General features: G+C 36.4%; 1 protein-coding gene across 1 annotated transcript in view; it reads left to right on the forward strand.

Moving 5' to 3' along the window:
• The window catches only part of LOC105044097 (dnaJ homolog subfamily C GRV2), a 31,498-nt gene extending 16,219 nt beyond the window's left edge, over window positions 1-15,279 (forward strand). Inside the window, 9 exon segments of the mRNA XM_073255541.1 lie at window positions 1,234-1,689; window positions 1,764-2,109; window positions 4,987-5,330; window positions 5,408-5,465; window positions 5,468-5,880; window positions 7,190-7,314; window positions 11,557-11,680; window positions 13,099-13,167; window positions 14,857-15,279. Of these exon segments, the coding sequence (XP_073111642.1) occupies window positions 1,234-1,689; window positions 1,764-2,109; window positions 4,987-5,330; window positions 5,408-5,465; window positions 5,468-5,880; window positions 7,190-7,314; window positions 11,557-11,680; window positions 13,099-13,167; window positions 14,857-15,069 (2,148 nt within the window). The 3' untranslated portion in view covers window positions 15,070-15,279.
• The last annotated feature ends 3,286 nt before the right edge of the window (window positions 15,280-18,565 follow it).

The following is an 18,565-nucleotide window of genomic DNA, read 5'->3' on the forward strand; positions in this document are numbered from 1 at the left end:
AGTTGGTGGTCCATTTTCACTTCTTCATGCTTGTAATTATCAGAGTGTTTGTTGGGTTGCTCTTTTTTTGGTAACTACATTGGGTAGCTCTTAGATTGCCCCAAAATTGCATGGAAAGAAAAATCTGGGATTTCAACTACTTGGCTCAATTATAGGATTGCTTCTAATTATCCTTCTCCACGTCCAAGCATTAGACATTCTCTAGGTGATGCATGTTCTACAAAGTATCAAGGAGATCAACTATATCCACTCATCATGATGAAAACTGCTGTAGTGATCAAACAATAACACCATTAAGATAATCTATTGCACAAGCATCTAATTGAGGAAATTAAAAGGTAGGGATGCCTAATTTGCCTACACTGCATCATGCTAAGTTTCATATATCTCCCTTGAAACCTGATAAAGGACAATTTGCAATATTCCTCCTTAGGAGAAGAGACAATCAATTGATAGAGCAATTTTCCTCATCATGAGAAAAGACATTTAGTAGACATTCAATTTACACTTTATAGTGTTATTATTGAAGCAACTAATAATTGTGTAGCTTTCCCAGTGAATTAGCTCCCTTTCATTGCTCTAATAAATATTGGCACCCATCTTGGCATGGTTATATATGATTATTGTAATCCACCATGTCTAAAATGCCTGGTACCTAAGACAGCATTTTTTTTTTCGAGGTCTTCTAAGTATGCATCAAGTATGTACAAATGGTTAGTGAACAAAGATACCTAATTTGAAAATCCAAACTGTACATCTTCATCTAAATGTTTTAAAACATTTACATATCAAACTTCAGCTGATTTGGATGCTTCTGGACTATATCAAAACATGGAATCGTACCACTAAAATTGCCCAATTTCTCCACTGATGTAGGGTAAAAACCACAAAAATACAAGAATTTTTTATTTGCACCCAATTAGACATTGTAGATCGTGATTGAGTGTAGATTTTCATTTTGTGATGGCTATCATTGATTTTTATTGGCAATCATTTGCTCAAACATGTATAAACTCTTATAACTTGCGCCATGCATACGCAAATTCAGAGGGTAGTAGAAGCCCAAGCATCAAACAGGACATGCATATTCTGCATCTTTGGCTTTTCACTATCAGTTTTAGTATGGCTCTTGTTTTCTTTTTGGGCTAATACTTTATTTTTGTGTTCCATGACCAAATTCAACTCCTTGATCATTACAATTTTTTCATGCTTTTCATTGCTTCTGGGGTGCAGATTATTTGGAATTCTTCCACCCGAGCAGAATTGCTCAAATTTGTGGACCAGCAGCATGCCAGCCAAGGCCCTGATGGTTCATATGATTTGACAGAATCACATTCATTTGCTTATGAAGCATTATCTAAAGAGCTACATGTTGGTAATGTGTACTTGAGGGTTTACAATAATCAACCCGACTATGAGATAAGTGAACCAGAGGCATTTTGTGTTGCTCTTCTTAAATTTATAGCAGAGCTGGTGCATAATTTGGGTACTGCAAGTGTGGAAACTATTTATGGGGCTGATAATGATGGTACATTTGTGGAGTCCTCCGAAATTGAAAATGGTTTAGTCAATGGGTCAAATAATGGTGATAAAGTTGATGATTCATTAGATATCACTAGTAGAGAAGAAACAAAAACAGAAGAATCTGAAGTGGTTAAAAACCTGCAAACTGGGTTGACATCTCTTCAGGTATGTTAGTAACTTTTTGAAGTTTTTATGTTTATAGTATGATGTCTTGTATATTGACTCCATTTTTGCTTCAGAATCTATTGACAAGCAATCCCAGTCTGGCTTCTGTGTTCTCTGCTAAAGAACAGCTTGTACCCCTTTTTGAATGCCTTACTGTACCCATCCCAGCAGAAAGCAACATTCCTCAAATTTGTCTTAGTGTTCTTTCACTCTTAACAAAATATGCTCCTTGCTTGGAGGCCATGGTTGCAGAAAGGGCCAACCTCATCCTTCTATTGCAGTTGCTTCACAAGAATCCAGCTTTCAGGGAAGGGGCTCTTGCTGTCCTTTATGCCTTGGCAGGCACCCCTGAGCTTGCTTGGGCTGCGGCCAAGCATGGTGGAGTTGTATACATTCTTGAGCTTATTTTGCCATTGCAAGGTAAATCCTCATTTCTATGCTCATGAAGCTTTTCCATTTTTCTCTCTTTTCGAATAACACAAAACAGTAAATTGTCCTAGCAGGTGTGAATAAGATGAGGTTTAAAGGAAAACTAAATTAATAAAAGAAGTTTAAGAATTAACAATAGCCTTCCCATTTATCTGTTGAATTAGAGAGCAAGGTGCCACAAACAAAAATATTCTTCTCATATAAATGCAACCTTCATGAGTTAATAATTCAGCATAATGCATGCTTCTGTTGCATCTGCAAGGCTTAATTTTACTATTTGTAGGTTTTCATCGACTTGGTCACCTTCAGTCAGATTTACATGCAAAGCGACATGTAAATAATATTCATTCAGTCGGGCTTCCGGCCAGGCCTATTTGAAAATTTTATATTTTTATGACCAAACCTAGCCCGTGATCAGCTCTAACGACAAATGCCCCACTATAATACACATCTCACTATGTTCTTTTTTTGATCTCTCTCTTCACTTCCTATTCATTGGTAAGCGATGGTGGCTCAAGGTTAGCAAATATATTGTAGTGGAAATTCTTTGTTTTTTGAGACTTAAAATTTTGCAATAGTGCAAAAATGTAAGATATAGAGACTTGCTTATATAGAAGATCTCTCATTAACGAACAGAAAATTGGTGAAAATAGAAGTTTATACATGTAAGGGTGAATTAACTGATTTTTATTTCTAGTTATCTTCAAGTATATCCTTTGTTTTTTAGCATGTACAAATGGTTCATTGTTTTCATGTATTAAGATCTTTGAGTTATAGGTGCACATGCTTTTATTGCAAAACCATGTTCATTTTTTTGCATAGTTTTTGGAAAAATTAATTATGCTTTTGTAGAAATTGATGTTCTAATGCAAGATTTTAAGTCCTGGCAGACAAGGGGCATCGTGGTTGTTTGAAGAAGAAGAAGAGGAATAAAAGAAAGGAAGAATAGAAGAAGAAAAAGAAAGAGAGGGGTAGGAAGTAAGAAGAAAAAGCTAAGCAAAAAAAAAAAAGAGGGGACAAAAGAAAGAAGGAAAGAAGAAGAAAAGGAAATAAAGGGAGAAGGAAAAAAAGAAAGAAAATAAGGGAAAGAAAGAAGAAGAAAAAGTGAAGAAAGATATGAAGGAAAGAAGAAAGAAATGAAAGAAACAAGTAAATGAAACAAGCAAACAAAGAAAGAAATAAAGGAAGAAGGGGAGAGAGATAGAGGGTACTTATCGGGATGCTTGACCGGATAGCCTCCGAGGTAGGATAGTAGGGTATCCTATTCTATGGAGAAACTGGGACACCTCCATCCCATGGGTTTAAAATCTTATTCTGATGTCTTTGAAAATTTTACAAATTGCCAAATTCGCAGAGTTACTAATCTCTATCAAACATCCATAAATTATGATTTTTTTCACATGCTCCAACTATCTGTCTTTTAGCTACAAAGCATTTTTCTGCTTGTTGTTTTTATTTTAGTCTCAAGAACCTCATTGAGTAAAAGTGATGAGGTGTGATTTTGTTTAAAAAAGGGTTTTACACATATGGCAGTCTTGCATTGAAAGTGTCCAACTCGTTTCTGCTTGGGATGTGTACATTGACTAAAATTGAAAATCAGGGTTGCACTCTGCTTGGAAACAGATTAAATGTGTGTCAGGTTGACTGAAAACTCTCCATAGAATGGTAATTCTTATTTTCTGTATTCCAATTTCTTTCAGCCTCTATTGGTTTGCCCAGTTTCTTTATCAAATATTTCTTATAGAGAAGCTGAAAGGAACATTCTTTTGCTTTGCATCCACCTGCCTGGCCATATTTGTCAACCTAACCCAACCAGACCCTCTCCCCCTCTTCCAAAGAGAGAAGGAAAAGAAAAAAAAAAATTCAAAACTTTCAACTAGTGACATGTTTCAATTTTAGATGGTTTTGTTTGTGGGCCTCATGCCTTGTACTTTGTTTAATGCTGGCCTATGTATCTTGGTTACCATTCGGCCTATGGGTCTTGTACCGAGGTTTACCCTACCCAGGTCAAGAAAGGAAAAAAAAGAACCTTATCGTTCTCCATCTCTTAATATGTTGACTTGTGTTGATGCTGGACTTGGTGTTCAGGCCATTATGACAGTCATGAACAAGATATGTGCGATAAATTTAACAGTCTGAATGCTTGCATCTTTGAGCTTCTCATTCACCATTACCCTGGAGGCCTTTCCCATTGATACACCCTTAATCACACTTGACAAGTCATCTTGTAGGATTTATTGAAAATTAAATGCATGAGATGTAAGCTATGAGCCACTTGATCACATCGTTGTAAACATTTTCCAAGTCCTTTTTTCTGTCCTAACATACTACTCAATTAAATGTGATTACATAATGAGCCAGTCCAAGAACTCCCATAAAATCTAGGGCATAATTAATGAACATACTCTCTTTTAACAAAGTATGGTTTATCATTTTTCTTAAGAAAATGGGGGTATTGTGTTGTGGTTTTGAGATAGTACTTAATTCTTATCAAAGTTGAGATTATGTATTTATCATAGGCTTCTCGAATTACCAGGGCATAGCTTATCTCCTCTCTCTCTCCCCCCTTCCCTCCCTAGGGATATCCATCTTTTCTCAATTTAGGTTATTAAATATTCATCTTTTTTTCCCCTTACAAGATGGTTGTTTTCGAAAGGTAATGCAGTTTGCAACTCATTGTTGAATTTATTCTCAGAAACAAATTTCATCTGTAGATATGATATTTCTGCATTCTGGAATATCGTTATTTATTTTTCTTACTTTCCAGTTGCAATGTTCTTTTTATTTATATTGCATGTTAACTGTATAAAATATCTTCTGAAAGCTGTTATAATTGGATGTCTTGCTGATTAAAGTTCTACTTTGCAGAAGAAATCCCATTGCAACAAAGAGCGGCAGCTGCATCCTTGTTGGGCAAGCTTGTGGGACAACCAATGCATGGCCCTAGAGTGGCTATTACGTTAGCAAGGTTTCTACCAGATGGTTTGGTAGCAGCTATCAGGGATGGGCCGGGTGAAACGGTGGTTTCATCTCTTGAACAGACAACAGAAACACCAGAACTTGTTTGGACGCCTGCAATGGCAGCTTCTCTCTCTGCACAATTGTCAACAATGGCATCAGACCTCTACCAGGAACAGATGAAAGGACGTGTTGTTGATTGGGATATACCTGAACAGGCATCTGGCCAACATGCTATGAGAGATGAACCACAGGTTTGTTTGGTCATCTTACCACATTTATTGAATTTTTGGGTTGTTTGTAGAATATTCTAAGTTGTATGTCTGTGCAGGTTGGGGGAATTTATGTGAGGCTTTTCCTAAAGGACCCTAAGTTTCCACTGAGAAATCCTAAAGATTTTTGGAAGGACTTCTGGATCAGTATGTTACATCTATTGCTGCTACACATTATGACACTGAAGCTGCTGATTCTGAGCTTCCATTGCTGCTGTCTGCTGCACTTGTGTCCTTGCTACGGGTACATCCTGCACTAGCAGACCATGTTGGTTATCTTGGGTATGTTCCAAAACTTGTTGCTGCTATGGCCTATGAAGGAAGACGAGAAACAATGGCATCTGGAGAGGTGAAAAGTGGAAACGGGCTCCATTCTAATGAGTTTAAAGAAATTGAGGATGGACAATCAGAGCCCAGTGGGCAGACCCCACAGGAACGTGTGCGTCTTAGTTGTTTGCGAGTTCTACACCAATTGGCATCTAGTACAACTTGTGCAGAAGCTATGGCAACTACAAGTGTAGGGACTCCTCAGGTATTGAAAGATGTCAATATAGATGTTTTTCCAGTTGGGCAATACTTTGAATTCTTTCTGTTGATTAAATCTATGATTACTTGGTTTTCTGATTTGGAGATTCTGTATAGACCATGCCATGAACATGGAAAACAAGGTTCTGTTTAACTGCTATTTGCCTGAGAATGTAGCGTTGAAGATTGAGCTAAAAAATTTTGTGGCTGAAAGTTTTGTACTCATCTGTTCAGATAAAGCTTTATTATATATGATGTGCAGTTGTTCCATGTGTGTCGAAGCTCTAAGAAGAGAAAATGACAAAATGCCTTTATTTTTCTTTACTATCAAACCTTGAAATCTGATCTTGTACCTCTTTATCTCTTAGAAATTAATTAAAAGGCTTGATGTAGGTGTATAATACATCTTCTAAGTGATGATTACATCTTATCCTCTGCTTGATGTTCCATTGGAATCCTTAAATTGGTTAATGGTACCGGCAATCTGAAACAAGCACCTCCTTGGTCTGGTTAATGTTATACATGATGCTACTGCTACATTGTGTTCTTAAATCAAAACTTAGTGCTCGGTGACTTTCTTGGTGCCCAAACACATTATCCTTCCATATAGGAGACGTATCCTTTTGTAGGAGAGCTGCATAACAAGCTTTATCAAGAGACTATTATTAGGCAACTAGAAGTAGCGATATTGCATTTTGCAACTATTATTATTCTCATTTCCATCTTCCATCTACTATGGCAGCTTTGTTGAAGTTGACTATTTACTGTAGGTACTTATATTATCACTAAGACTCTGTAGATCCATTCATTAGAACGTATGGTCTCTTAATCATCTGATAAGTGACTGTTTGCCCATTTTCTGTATGCTTCCCTCCCTTTCTTTACTAATTGCTTACTTTAAATATATCTGCAGTTTTGAGTTCTTTTCTTTTTGTGATAATATTATCAAAGTCATTGCAAGATATTTTAAACGTGCATGGTCACTCATAGGATGCATGCAAGAAAGGAAAGAAGGATAATTTCTATTTTATTGAGATTGCAATGTGAAATGCAAATGTATTTTTCTTCTTTTTTCTCATTGAATATCCTTTAGATTCGTAATTAAATCTATCCTGTATTTTATGTTGAAGGGGCACTATCTCTGCCAGGTTTAATTTTTTTTCCTCCTATTTTAAAGATTGGTTTTAATCTTTTTAAGTAGAGAGTGGGAAAAGGTTTTCATGCATCACATATTTGCTCATTTAAACAAAACTGCATAAAAGCACATTCCTTTTGTCAGTTACGTCATGTGGCTGTTCTTTCTGATCTTATTCCAGGTTGTGCCTTTGCTCATGAAAGCAATTGGATGGCAAGGTGGCAGTATACTAGCCTTGGAGACGCTAAAACGTGTTGTTGTTGCTGGGAATCGTGCTAGAGATGCACTTGTTGCACAAGGATTGAAGTGAGTTGCAAACAAGTTTTAATCATTAGTATTTGCTTTATTTTGCATCATGTAAATATTCAATAATTTAAGAAATGCTATCTTGTACATTCTTTTTGAAAAAATGATTTTCTTTTGTAAATCTGAATGTAATTTGTCTTTCGATCAATGTGATCTTTGATTCAATGATCCAATAATTTTCATAGGTTAATTTTTCAATCGGACAACCTTGTCATTTCAGCTATAATGCATCCTAAGATGGCTCATATGGTTCATTGATCCTTTACAAATATTTTAATGATGAAACTCCACAAAAAAGTGGCTAAGATTCACTGAATTAACAAAAATCAATAAAATGCTTGAATTTTTTTCTATAAAATGACCTTTTTGAAGGATAAATTTGTTATTTCTTTCAGACACATAACCATAGTTAGGATCTACTTGTCTTATCCTCCTCCCCACTTTAAGTCAAAGGAGTTTTTTTATTAAAGGAATGATTAGATTGGTGTGAAGTGTGAGCTGATAAATTATACTTGCAATATAGAGATCAATTAAATGTATAAGTTTGCTAAAGTGAAAAGCATTAAAATAGCAACAAATTTTAAGCAAATAATCTTATCAAAGGCTAATCCATTGTAACTTTAGGCTTTGCAGATCCTTATAGCTGCCATCCTAGTTGTCTTAAACCTTTCCTATTTTTCAATCCATTAACCCAGACCTGAGTAGCTCTAAATAACAGGCCCTGTTTTGGTATTATTGCAAATGTGCATGACTTAGCACTTTAGTATCTATTGATGCAGCTTGTAAGTTGAATGGGTGGAACTAAGAAATAAAATTGCAGGTTTAAAAGATTGAAACTGTTGTACAGTTCAGAACATTTAAATTTACTAGATGAACAAGAGAAAAATGAGAACTTATACCATTTTCTTCCAAAATGAGGCCACAAGGAGCAAATTGAATGTGTTACTAAAGAATGTTATCGAAGAAAATATTTGAATAGTTTTTTCATTGAATGTTGCCTAGTTAATTTTGCATTGCTTATTTATTATCTTCAGAGTTTCATAGTGCTACGTTTCTTTCTGTTTATCCTTGCTCCATATGTGATTGCCTCCCACTTCCTATGATGCATTCCATGCGTATGTCACTGAGGTTGTAGTTATGACATTTTTTTTCTTCTTTGTGCCTTTTCTTTAAGTCAAAGGAGTTTTTTTTATTAAAGGAATGCTAGATTGGTGTGAAGTGTGAGCTGATAAATTATACTTGCAATATAGAGATCAATTAAATGTATAAGTTTGCTAAAGTGAAAAGCATTAAAATAGCAACAAATTTTAAGCAAATAATCTTATCAAAGGCTAATCCATTGTAACTTTAGGCTTTGCAGATCCTTATAGCTGCCATCCTAGTTGTCTTAAACCTTTCCTATTTTTCAATCCATTAACCCAGACCTGAGTAGCTCTAAATAACAGGCCCTGTTTTGGTATTATTGCAAATGTGCATGACTTAGCACTTTAGTATCTATTGATGCAGCTTGTAAGTTGAATGGGTGGAACTAAGAAATAAAATTGCAGGTTTAAAAGATTGAAACTGTTGTACAGTTCAGAACATTTAAATTTACTAGATGAACAAGAGAAAAATGAGAACTTATACCATTTTCTTCCAAAATGAGGCCACAAGGAGCAAATTGAATGTGTTACTAAAGAATGTTATCGAAGAAAATATTTGAATAGTTTTTTCATTGAATGTTGCCTAGTTAATTTTGCATTGCTTATTTATTATCTTCAGAGTTTCATAGTGCTACGTTTCTTTCTGTTTATCCTTGCTCCATATGTGATTGCCTCCCACTTCCTATGATGCATTCCATGCGTATGTCACTGAGGTTGTAGTTATGACATTTTTTTTCTTCTTTGTGCCTTTTCTTTAAGTCAAAGGAGTTTTTTTTATTAAAGGAATGCTAGATTGGTGTGAAGTGTGAGCTGATAAATTATACTTGCAATATAGAGATCAATTAAATGTATAAGTTTGCTAAAGTGAAAAGCATTAAAATAGCAACAAATTTTAAGCAAATAATCTTATCAAAGGCTAATCCATTGTAACTTTAGGCTTTGCAGATCCTTATAGCTGCCATCCTAGTTGTCTTAAACCTTTCCTATTTTTCAATCCATTAACCCAGACCTGAGTAGCTCTAAATAACAGGCCCTGTTTTGGTATTATTGCAAATGTGCATGACTTAGCACTTTAGTATCTATTGATGCAGCTTGTAAGTTGAATGGGTGGAACTAAGAAATAAAATTGCAGGTTTAAAAGATTGAAACTGTTGTACAGTTCAGAACATTTAAATTTACTAGATGAACAAGAGAAAAATGAGAACTTATACCATTTTCTTCCAAAATGAGGCCACAAGGAGCAAATTGAATGTGTTACTAAAGAATGTTATCGAAGAAAATATTTGAATAGTTTTTTCATTGAATGTTGCCTAGTTAATTTGCATTGCTTATTTATTATCTTCAGAGTTTCATAGTGCTACGTTTCTTTCTGTTTATCCTTGCTCCATATGTGATTGCCTCCCACTTCCTATGATGCATTCCATGCGTATGTCACTGAGGTTGTAGTTATGACATTTTTTTTCTTCTTTGTGCCTTTTCTTTAAGTCAAAGGAGTTTTTTTTATTAAAGGAATGCTAGATTGGTGTGAAGTGTGAGCTGATAAATTATACTTGCAATATAGAGATCAATTAAATGTATAAGTTTGCTAAAGTGAAAAGCATTAAAATAGCAACAAATTTTAAGCAAGTAATCTTATCAAAGGCTAATCCTTTGTAACTTTAGGCTTTGCAGATCCTTAATGGCTGCCATCCTAGTTGTCTTAAACCTTTCCTATTTTTCAATCCATTAACCCAGACCTGAGTAGCTCTAAATAACAGGCCCTGTTTTGGTATTATTGCAAATGTGCATGATTCAGCACTTTAGTATCTATTGATGCAGCTTATAAGTTGAATGGATGGAACTAAGAAACAAAACTGCAGGTTTAAAAGATTGAAACTGTTGTACAGTTCAGAACATTTAAATTTACTAGATGAACAAGAGAAAAATGAGAACTTATACCATTTTCTTCCAAAATGAGGCCGCAAGGAGCAAATTGAATGTGTTACTAAAGAATGTTATCGAAGAAAATATTTGAATAGTTTTTTCATTGAATGTTGCCTAGTTAATTTCATATTGCTTATTTATTATCTTCAGAGTTTCATAGTGCTACATTTCTTTCTGTTTATCCTTGCTCCATATGTGATTGCCTCCCACTTCCTATGATGCATTCCATGCATATGTCACTGAGGTTGTAGTTATGACATTTTTTTTCTTTTTTGTGCCTTTTAAGGAGGGCAATCCTTACAATTGGCAAGTCTCGCTTCAGTAAGAGCACCCATATGGTCTCGCTATGTGATCTTCAAAAATATGCTTTATTTAAAACCTTGTTCCTTGTTGCCATATACATGGAAATTCAAAAGAGCCACCAAAACTAAGGATGCTTCAGGAATTTCTGGTTCTAAGTTGTGACAATACGTGAACGTGAGAAATAATTTGTAATTTTTATGACACTTTATTTGATAATTAATTGAAGGTATTTGCCAAATTTGACATTCTAAAACTTATCTAAGGAGTTTCATCTTCTTCATTGTATATATTTTGAGCTGTCATTGTATTAAAAAGTTAGCTACAATAGTTGAAAATAACCAAATTATTAGATTATATGTATGTATGTATGCATATGATCAAATACGGTTGTGCTTTATTTCTGTGATTATTGGTCACAAGATCCACATCCAGTCTGTATGAAAGTTAAACATAAGAAGTTAGTATTTACTTGCAGCTGTCTCTCCATCACTTTTAGCAGTATTAGCCCATCTTTGGGAATTTCAGCATGTCTTAACGGTGATGCGTAATGTACTTTTATTGACCTGGAGATTTGTACAACCTGCTTAGGCAATGTCTTGTTACCTCACCCAGCAACATGACTGTCTTGATATCTAAGTCAACGTTCTTTTAGGGACTACTAATTCCTCCAGTGGATGAATCCTTATCACATATAAAAACTTATTGATCGACTTTTTTCATATTTAATCTTTTATGCAGTCGTGCATATTTCTGTCAAAAACTTTCAGTAGGAAAGTACAAATTCATACCTTTTTGCTTAATAGTTATCTTAAAAACCTGACTTACATGCCATGTTGATCCTTTTCCCCATGAATGACAAACATGAACTTTATAGGGTTGGTCTGGTTGAAATACTTCTTGGCCTTCTTGATTGGAGGGCTGGAGGAAGGTATGGACTTTGCACACAAATGAAGTGGAATGAGTCTGAAGCTTCAATCGGGCGCGTGCTTGCAGTAGAGGTAAGGGTTTTCTTCCCCCACCCCCCCCCCCAAAAAAAAAAAAAAAAACCCTTTTCTCTAAAGAAGCTTTCAAGTGTTATTAGATCTCAAGCAAGTGAAGTTGTATCCTTTGTCTAAACCAGTTATGTCTGAAATTGGTTCTTTGAAGTTTAAGTTTCTTTGATCATATTTGCAGACGTGTAGAATTGAAAGGACATATGCACTTATACGAAGTATGTTTAAAATGAGTGGATGATGACAACCAATGAAAGTTTAGACATGAATCACAGGTAAAGTTGAGACGAAAAATGATAGAAGAGGGCAGACTTATTAATATATTTGATAGGAATTTCGAGCAATGCCATGGTCCTTGAGATATATTCACAAGAAGATGGGGTATAAAACATGCAAGCTCCCTAGCGATAAATATTTTAATCCTTAACAATGAATGGAAGTTCAGATTCATGTGGAGAATAGCAGAGATTGAAGTATGATAGTCTCACGTGAGCTGGAAGGGTGGTGCTGTATTACCAAGAGTATGGAAAAAGTTCGGTGACCATATTTGTTAGTAAACTCTGATTAATAGACATAATGCTGGATCATGTTTTATTATCAGAGATTTTAATGGACAACTTCTTGTGCTGGTTCAAAAACTTCTAGATTATTTTCTGTGATAATGGCTGAATATATGCACCATGGTAGGGTATCATGTGCAGAAAGTTGAATAATATGTCCTGTAAATAAGTCAAAATTATGCAAGACTATTCCAATTTTTATTCACGAATGGAAGCTAAGAATAATCAAAATACAGATTTCTTGGATTTCTCTAATTCAACAGTAAGTTCAGTGCTTATTTAATATAAGATATCTGAAGTAGCAGAGAAGTTGAAAGCGTGACAGAGATCTACTTAAGTTCAGCATTTCACCAGCTTTGGAAAAAAAAAAAGACATCCCAACTTGTCAGGAAGTTGTCGACAAAAGGTTGTCTGAAACTACTGAAGAGAAGGTCAACATTTCTTCTTGTCTGTATTCATATGTAGGGTGAATACTTGATTTAGTAGCATGAGCACTATTGCCTGTTTATATTCATCTGTTTCAGAGTCTAAATTTGGTTTCGTGGAATTATTTCTTTTTTATCTATTACAGAGTAATCGTAGAACTACTAATCTAAAAACGACTTTGGGTGATGGGTGTTTATAAATTGCATTTCTTTCTTGTAAATTTGGGACATACGTATGAGATATTGAAGCAGAACACCTTTTTTGGGTGCATGTATCTTTCTGGATGATGCTTTGCCTTCTTCTGCATCATTTGAGTCTTTCTTGTGCGGATACATCTGAATCTTGCATGATTAAATGTCTTTTATTATTTGTGAGATATTACATGTGATATGATAATTAATTCTTCAATAAGGTACAATTTTTATTATTTTGATCCAGGTGTTGCATGCATTTGCAACCGAAGGTGCCCATTGTGCTAAAGTTCGCGACATATTGAATTCTTCTGATGTAAGTTTGTCAATTTATTTCCACTAAATTTAATTTTTTTAGTGGATTTTTATAATTGCATTTATGCCAAGCTGCCTACTTCCTTTGCTGAGGAGGATTTTCATATCTTTCTAATGAATATTTTGATTCTCTTAATTCTGAAAGCGTTCAAGTAGGTTTTTTTTAAAAAAAAATTATAGTCCTGTACAACAGGCAGTGACAGAATAGGTTCCTCCAGTTTTGCAAAGAAAAGAGCAGTAGTTTCGATTAGTTGAGTATGTGTTGATGCAAACTCTTTTAGATTGCTAAGAATTCAAGGTTGTAATTCATAGTACTTCCTTATAAGGCCATAATGCAACAGAATTCATATTGATACTCTTAAATTTGTCTCTTTAACCTTTTGATAATGTAATGTTCTCTCTAACGTATCCAGTCAATTGAATGTCTTATTTGCAAATATTTCCTCTTTGGAATTATTTGTTTTAATTTGAATTCAATTTCTGAATTTGGGATAGGGCTCCTTAGTGTGCTTTATTTGTGTCTGATCACTCTTTTTGCTGAGTTACAAGTATGGGGGGAACCAAGTTGGTCCATGGTGGGTGGTTTCAAGGAGGCAAAAATATTAGTCAATGCATTAAAGGCCAAGTTTAATGGGTGCATGTATGAAGAATATTATTCCAAATAAAATCAATATCTGAGAGAACCAAAGATTCTCCAACAGTGAAAATTATTTTTTAGGTGAAATGTTTAATATTCATGTTTAATGTGTATTATGTCATTTAACTTTCTGATGGTAAAATAGAGTATGCACATGAACTATGACAATCTGGGCCTGTTTAGATTCCTTTAGAGGTTATCCAGGGAATGTTCTTTACTTGGGTGGTGGTGCCCAGAAGATCTTATCAGTGGGGAAAAGGAATTTTTCCTGATTAAGGGCCTGTTTGGATAATCCTGTGCAATCCAATAGGATTCATTAGAACATAGGCCAGTCCAGACCCATATTCACAGTATCCGTAATAATTTTTTCAGAGTAGGCTGGCCTGAATCCCATAGGATAAAATGACCTTACCAGATCTTTTTTCTATCTTACAGGAATGGACTGAAAGTCGTCCATTGATGTGAGCTGGGCCAAGCCTCATATTATATAATACTAGATGTAATCTATGCACATAGTTTAGAAGATATATGCTAGATGGGCCAGACCCAGTTCTTGCAGAATTTTCAGCCTAATCCTGAAGGAATATCCAAATAAGCCCCAACGAAACTGTAAATCCATGTTTCTATTGGAGTAGGACATAGCTTGAATTTGTTATCCTAAAATTATGGTTTGTCTGCTAGGCTTCCCACTCGAACTAATCTGATCTTTCCCACCCTCTACTCATCCTTCCAGTTTCCATTGTCTGATGGGTTTAACCAAGGAAAATCTTAATCGGGCATGCTAGCAGACTCTAAACCTTTGTTTCTGCATGGGTTAACTTTCCAGCTCGCCAACTTTTGTAAGCTACAAAAATTGGCAAGTTGGCATAATCTACTGAATGGTTAATGTTAACAGCCAGTGAGACAGTGCAGCTTGCTCCTCAAAGTCATCTCGAGAGTTGTTCTATGCTTCCAACCCGCTCTAGGGAAAGCATGTCTTTGTTATTAAAAACAGAAATTGTCATGCTTATTGTGCAATTGCATTGCTGAAAAAATGTTTGTCATCTTTGATAGGTATGGAGTGCTTATAAAGATCAGAAGCATGACCTTTTTCTTCCTTCAAATGCTCAATCTGCTGCTGCTGGGGTTGCTGGACTCATTGAAAGCTCATCATCAAGACTCACATATGCTCTTACTGCTCCACCATCACAGCCTGCTCTGGTGAGGCTCCCTTCTAATGTTTCTGGTACAAATCCTAATGGAAAGCGGAACCATGGGCCGACATAGAGGGATCCATGCTATTTCTGATACTACCAAAACCAATCAACATCATACACCATATAGTTGCTTTGTCATACCGTACATAATGTACAGATTTTTGTGAAACTGAGGTCCATTCATTTACTTGTAAAGCCTGAACTTGTTCAAGCTTTTGTATGATATCTGTTCATATCTTGCAAAATAAGTGAGGGTTTTTGAATGAGTGCGTTTTTGTAATCATCGAGTTTCTGTTTAAATGTTTGATTCTTTTGTTTTCCGCATAAGATTATCCCAGGGAAAGCCAATTTGTAGACGTACTGATTGGTTGTTACATTGCTTGAACCTTGAAGTTCCAAAAAACCATTAATTGTTAAGCAGAACGGGCATTTCCACAGACAATTCCCTTCCGCTCTGATGTATGATTTGGTTTAGTATTTTGGTAGTTATGATGAAGAGGTCTGTAGATCCTGTTAGTAGGTACATTGAATGCATACTCGTGTCCAACTTGGAAAAAGAAGCTTGCCGGATTTAGAGTTGGAGAATATAATCTCATTTATCAGCAGGAGATTGGTAAAAATGATATAGATGCCTTGGTCTATTGACCATACCTTAGAACTTGTATGGACGTCTTTTTGATGGAAGCAGATAAACAGCTCCCCTGAACCGCTGAAACTTGGAAGTCTACCACGTCTTTTTGGTTTCTGATGGGTCTTTTATTAAACTAATCATCGAGTCTTATCCCAGCTTGGTTCAACTTTATTAAACTTGTCATGGCTTGACACGTCCATGGAAGTCACTCCAACCCTTCATCTTTCTTATTCAGGCTTGGAACCAGCAACGGTGGTACCATATGACGTGCTTGTATTATTTGAAATTATAAAATTACTTCTCAAATTATATTAATCAACCAAACATTCCAACCGTATCAAGTCATCGGTCTGACTGAAAGATGTGCGATCATATAAACACGGCAAGCAGATTCTGTTGTAGTTAGAAGCCTCCCAATTGTTACATGTCATCTCGTCGGTTAGCGGCCTAGGAATTACAGTCGTGTTAGAGAAATGGCTACCGGATTCTGAAACAGGAGATTACCACCTGTGAACTCACCTCACATTCAAAAGAAAAATGGCAAATTGAAATAACATACTGTCATGGAGGATATCGTGAGCATTTCATATCGGTATTGCATTGCAAGATATTTCAGACTCTCGGATCGTCAATATGATTGTTGATTTTCGTATGAGTTGAGGAGTCAGTCTCTTTGTTGAGTTGAGGCATTTGTGAAGTCTGATCTGTGTATAAGCTGCTCACTCGATTTATCTCTTTATTGTGTGCGACAGCTGTCTATCTGAACAGATAAAAATACGCGTAACAGTCTCCACTGTGACAATTTCAACGGTCCGACAATCTTGAAATCGTACGATCATACAGCTATGCAATTAGCTATCCGATATCCTTCTATATAAACAATCAGAGCCCTGAGGATCCAAGTAAGTCAAATCGAATCCCTCTCAGAGAACCAATTGCTGCTCCTTTGTTCTCTGCTTTTCTGACTTGAGTGTCTAAGGATCTTCGTCGGAGCCACAACCTCCAGTTTGGGACTTATTTTGCAGGTCTCTCCAGCACTGGCATCCCTGCACTAGGACCAACATCTTATTTTCGACCTCAAGAGTTTGTCTTCTGACCTCGATCGATTTGAGTAATAACAGATAGAGGAAGGGTATACATTCGCATTCATGACTCCAAGACGGACATCTTTCCGGCTTCTAGTTCTGCAACCATCATGGGGATCCAATTGTAAGACGAACAAAGTCAGAAGAATTAAAACCAGAATAGCTTACTCACAAACCTTGAGGAGCAACTTGGCTGATACAATATTAAACAATGTCCGAGCCGACAGCAACTCCAACTCTGGAATCTTGAAATCCCACAGAACTACTATCTCCTGCTCTAGAGTCTTGTTCATTGAAGGTTCCTTTAACGAAGACTCTTGGGGTTCGCTTCAGGCAGTAAAGTTTCAGTCTTCGCCTGACGTTTGCAAGACAAGAAAACCTTGGCTTCCAGCCATGCAAAGTGGATGGCATACCCAAAAACATCAAGCGAAAATCGACTTTTTTTCTCTACGGAGTCACATACTACTACCCATGCGAGTCAGGATGCGCTTGAGGCTGAAGAGAAAGCAGAAGAATGTGACATTCGGTACGACCCCAGCCAGCACACATATTGCGGTGAATCCGCAAATATGCCGCCATGCATTCGGGACCATTGTGCATGGCGATATTTCGAGGTATTGGAGGAGCGCCACAAAAAAGAGTGGAGAGGAAGCCTCAGCCAGTCTGGAAGAACTCCTCATAGAAGCCCATACGTCTCAGAGGCGGATGGTAAACTCGATCATTTGGTCCTGAAACTTCAAGCTGAAACGTAGGAGGTATTTGGTACTACTCATGCAGCATAATTATGTCTTGCTTTGTCATTTCTGACTGAAAGCTCAGCGGTGCAAAGTTAGGCTCCGTGGTGGTCAAATTTCTCTTTTTCGTGCAGGAAAGCTGCAAAAAGATGGAGAAGAGAGGAATTCGCAATGGAAGGAGAAGGTAACTGCAGCTCTGTAAGGTCCATGTCTCTCCTGTTTGAGGATTTTGAATAATCTCAGACTGAATGGGACCACCAAAAGTCGCACTCCGTCTGCGCATTAATTATAGGTGATGACACATTGGAGGACTAGCGTACGTGCGACGCATGGAGACTGTGAATGGACATGATTGCTGCCATCGATATGATAATTAATGCCAGTAGCAAGTGAATCGCACTTTATGCCACTTTCGAAGGGGTGCATACAGATATGCGCAGCTATTCCCACATAGAGGCAATTCGAATTCCAACCTTTGACAGGTATGAAAATTCGCCCTAGATCATAATGGAATTATAATCTCTTGCAATTCTTATCACAACTCGTGTCGGTTCGAATTTTAACCCTACCTTCAACTCGGCTCGTGCCTTGCTAAAAGCACCAATTAAATTTTTTGATATATTTTAAAAAAAATATGATTCATATTTATCAATAGAGGAGGATTACGTTTGTTCCTGTGAAGATTTTATTACAAGATCTGGAACCTCGGATCACACAAAAAAAAAACAAACAACTAAAGAAGAGGAGAGCATAAATCATTCTCAAGGGGATTGCCAGGACAGTCATCTGTAAGATAGTATTCCTCGACGTAGACGATGCCTTCGACCTGGACAGCTACATCGGTCTTGTCCGTCTCATCTGAAAAGTAAGATGTCATCATGAACCTTGATAAGTTATCAAACAACACCACCTTCAATTTTTCGTCCAGACAATCAGTTCGAAGCTGCTGAATGAAGTCAGGAAAAAGATGCAGTTGGGTAATGGACTTGCACCTCTCAAAGCCCACGAAGAATACTACTCTGCAAGCTTGGGCTATAACTTTAGCTCCTTCTTTCTCCAACTGCTTTCTCCTGTTTTCAGCATGTTTAAGTAAAATCTTCTAATCTATAAATTTAT

Source organism: Elaeis guineensis, chromosome 4 (genome assembly GCF_000442705.2).
Source record: "Elaeis guineensis isolate ETL-2024a chromosome 4, EG11, whole genome shotgun sequence".
Classification (NCBI taxonomy): domain Eukaryota; kingdom Viridiplantae; phylum Streptophyta; class Magnoliopsida; order Arecales; family Arecaceae; genus Elaeis; species Elaeis guineensis.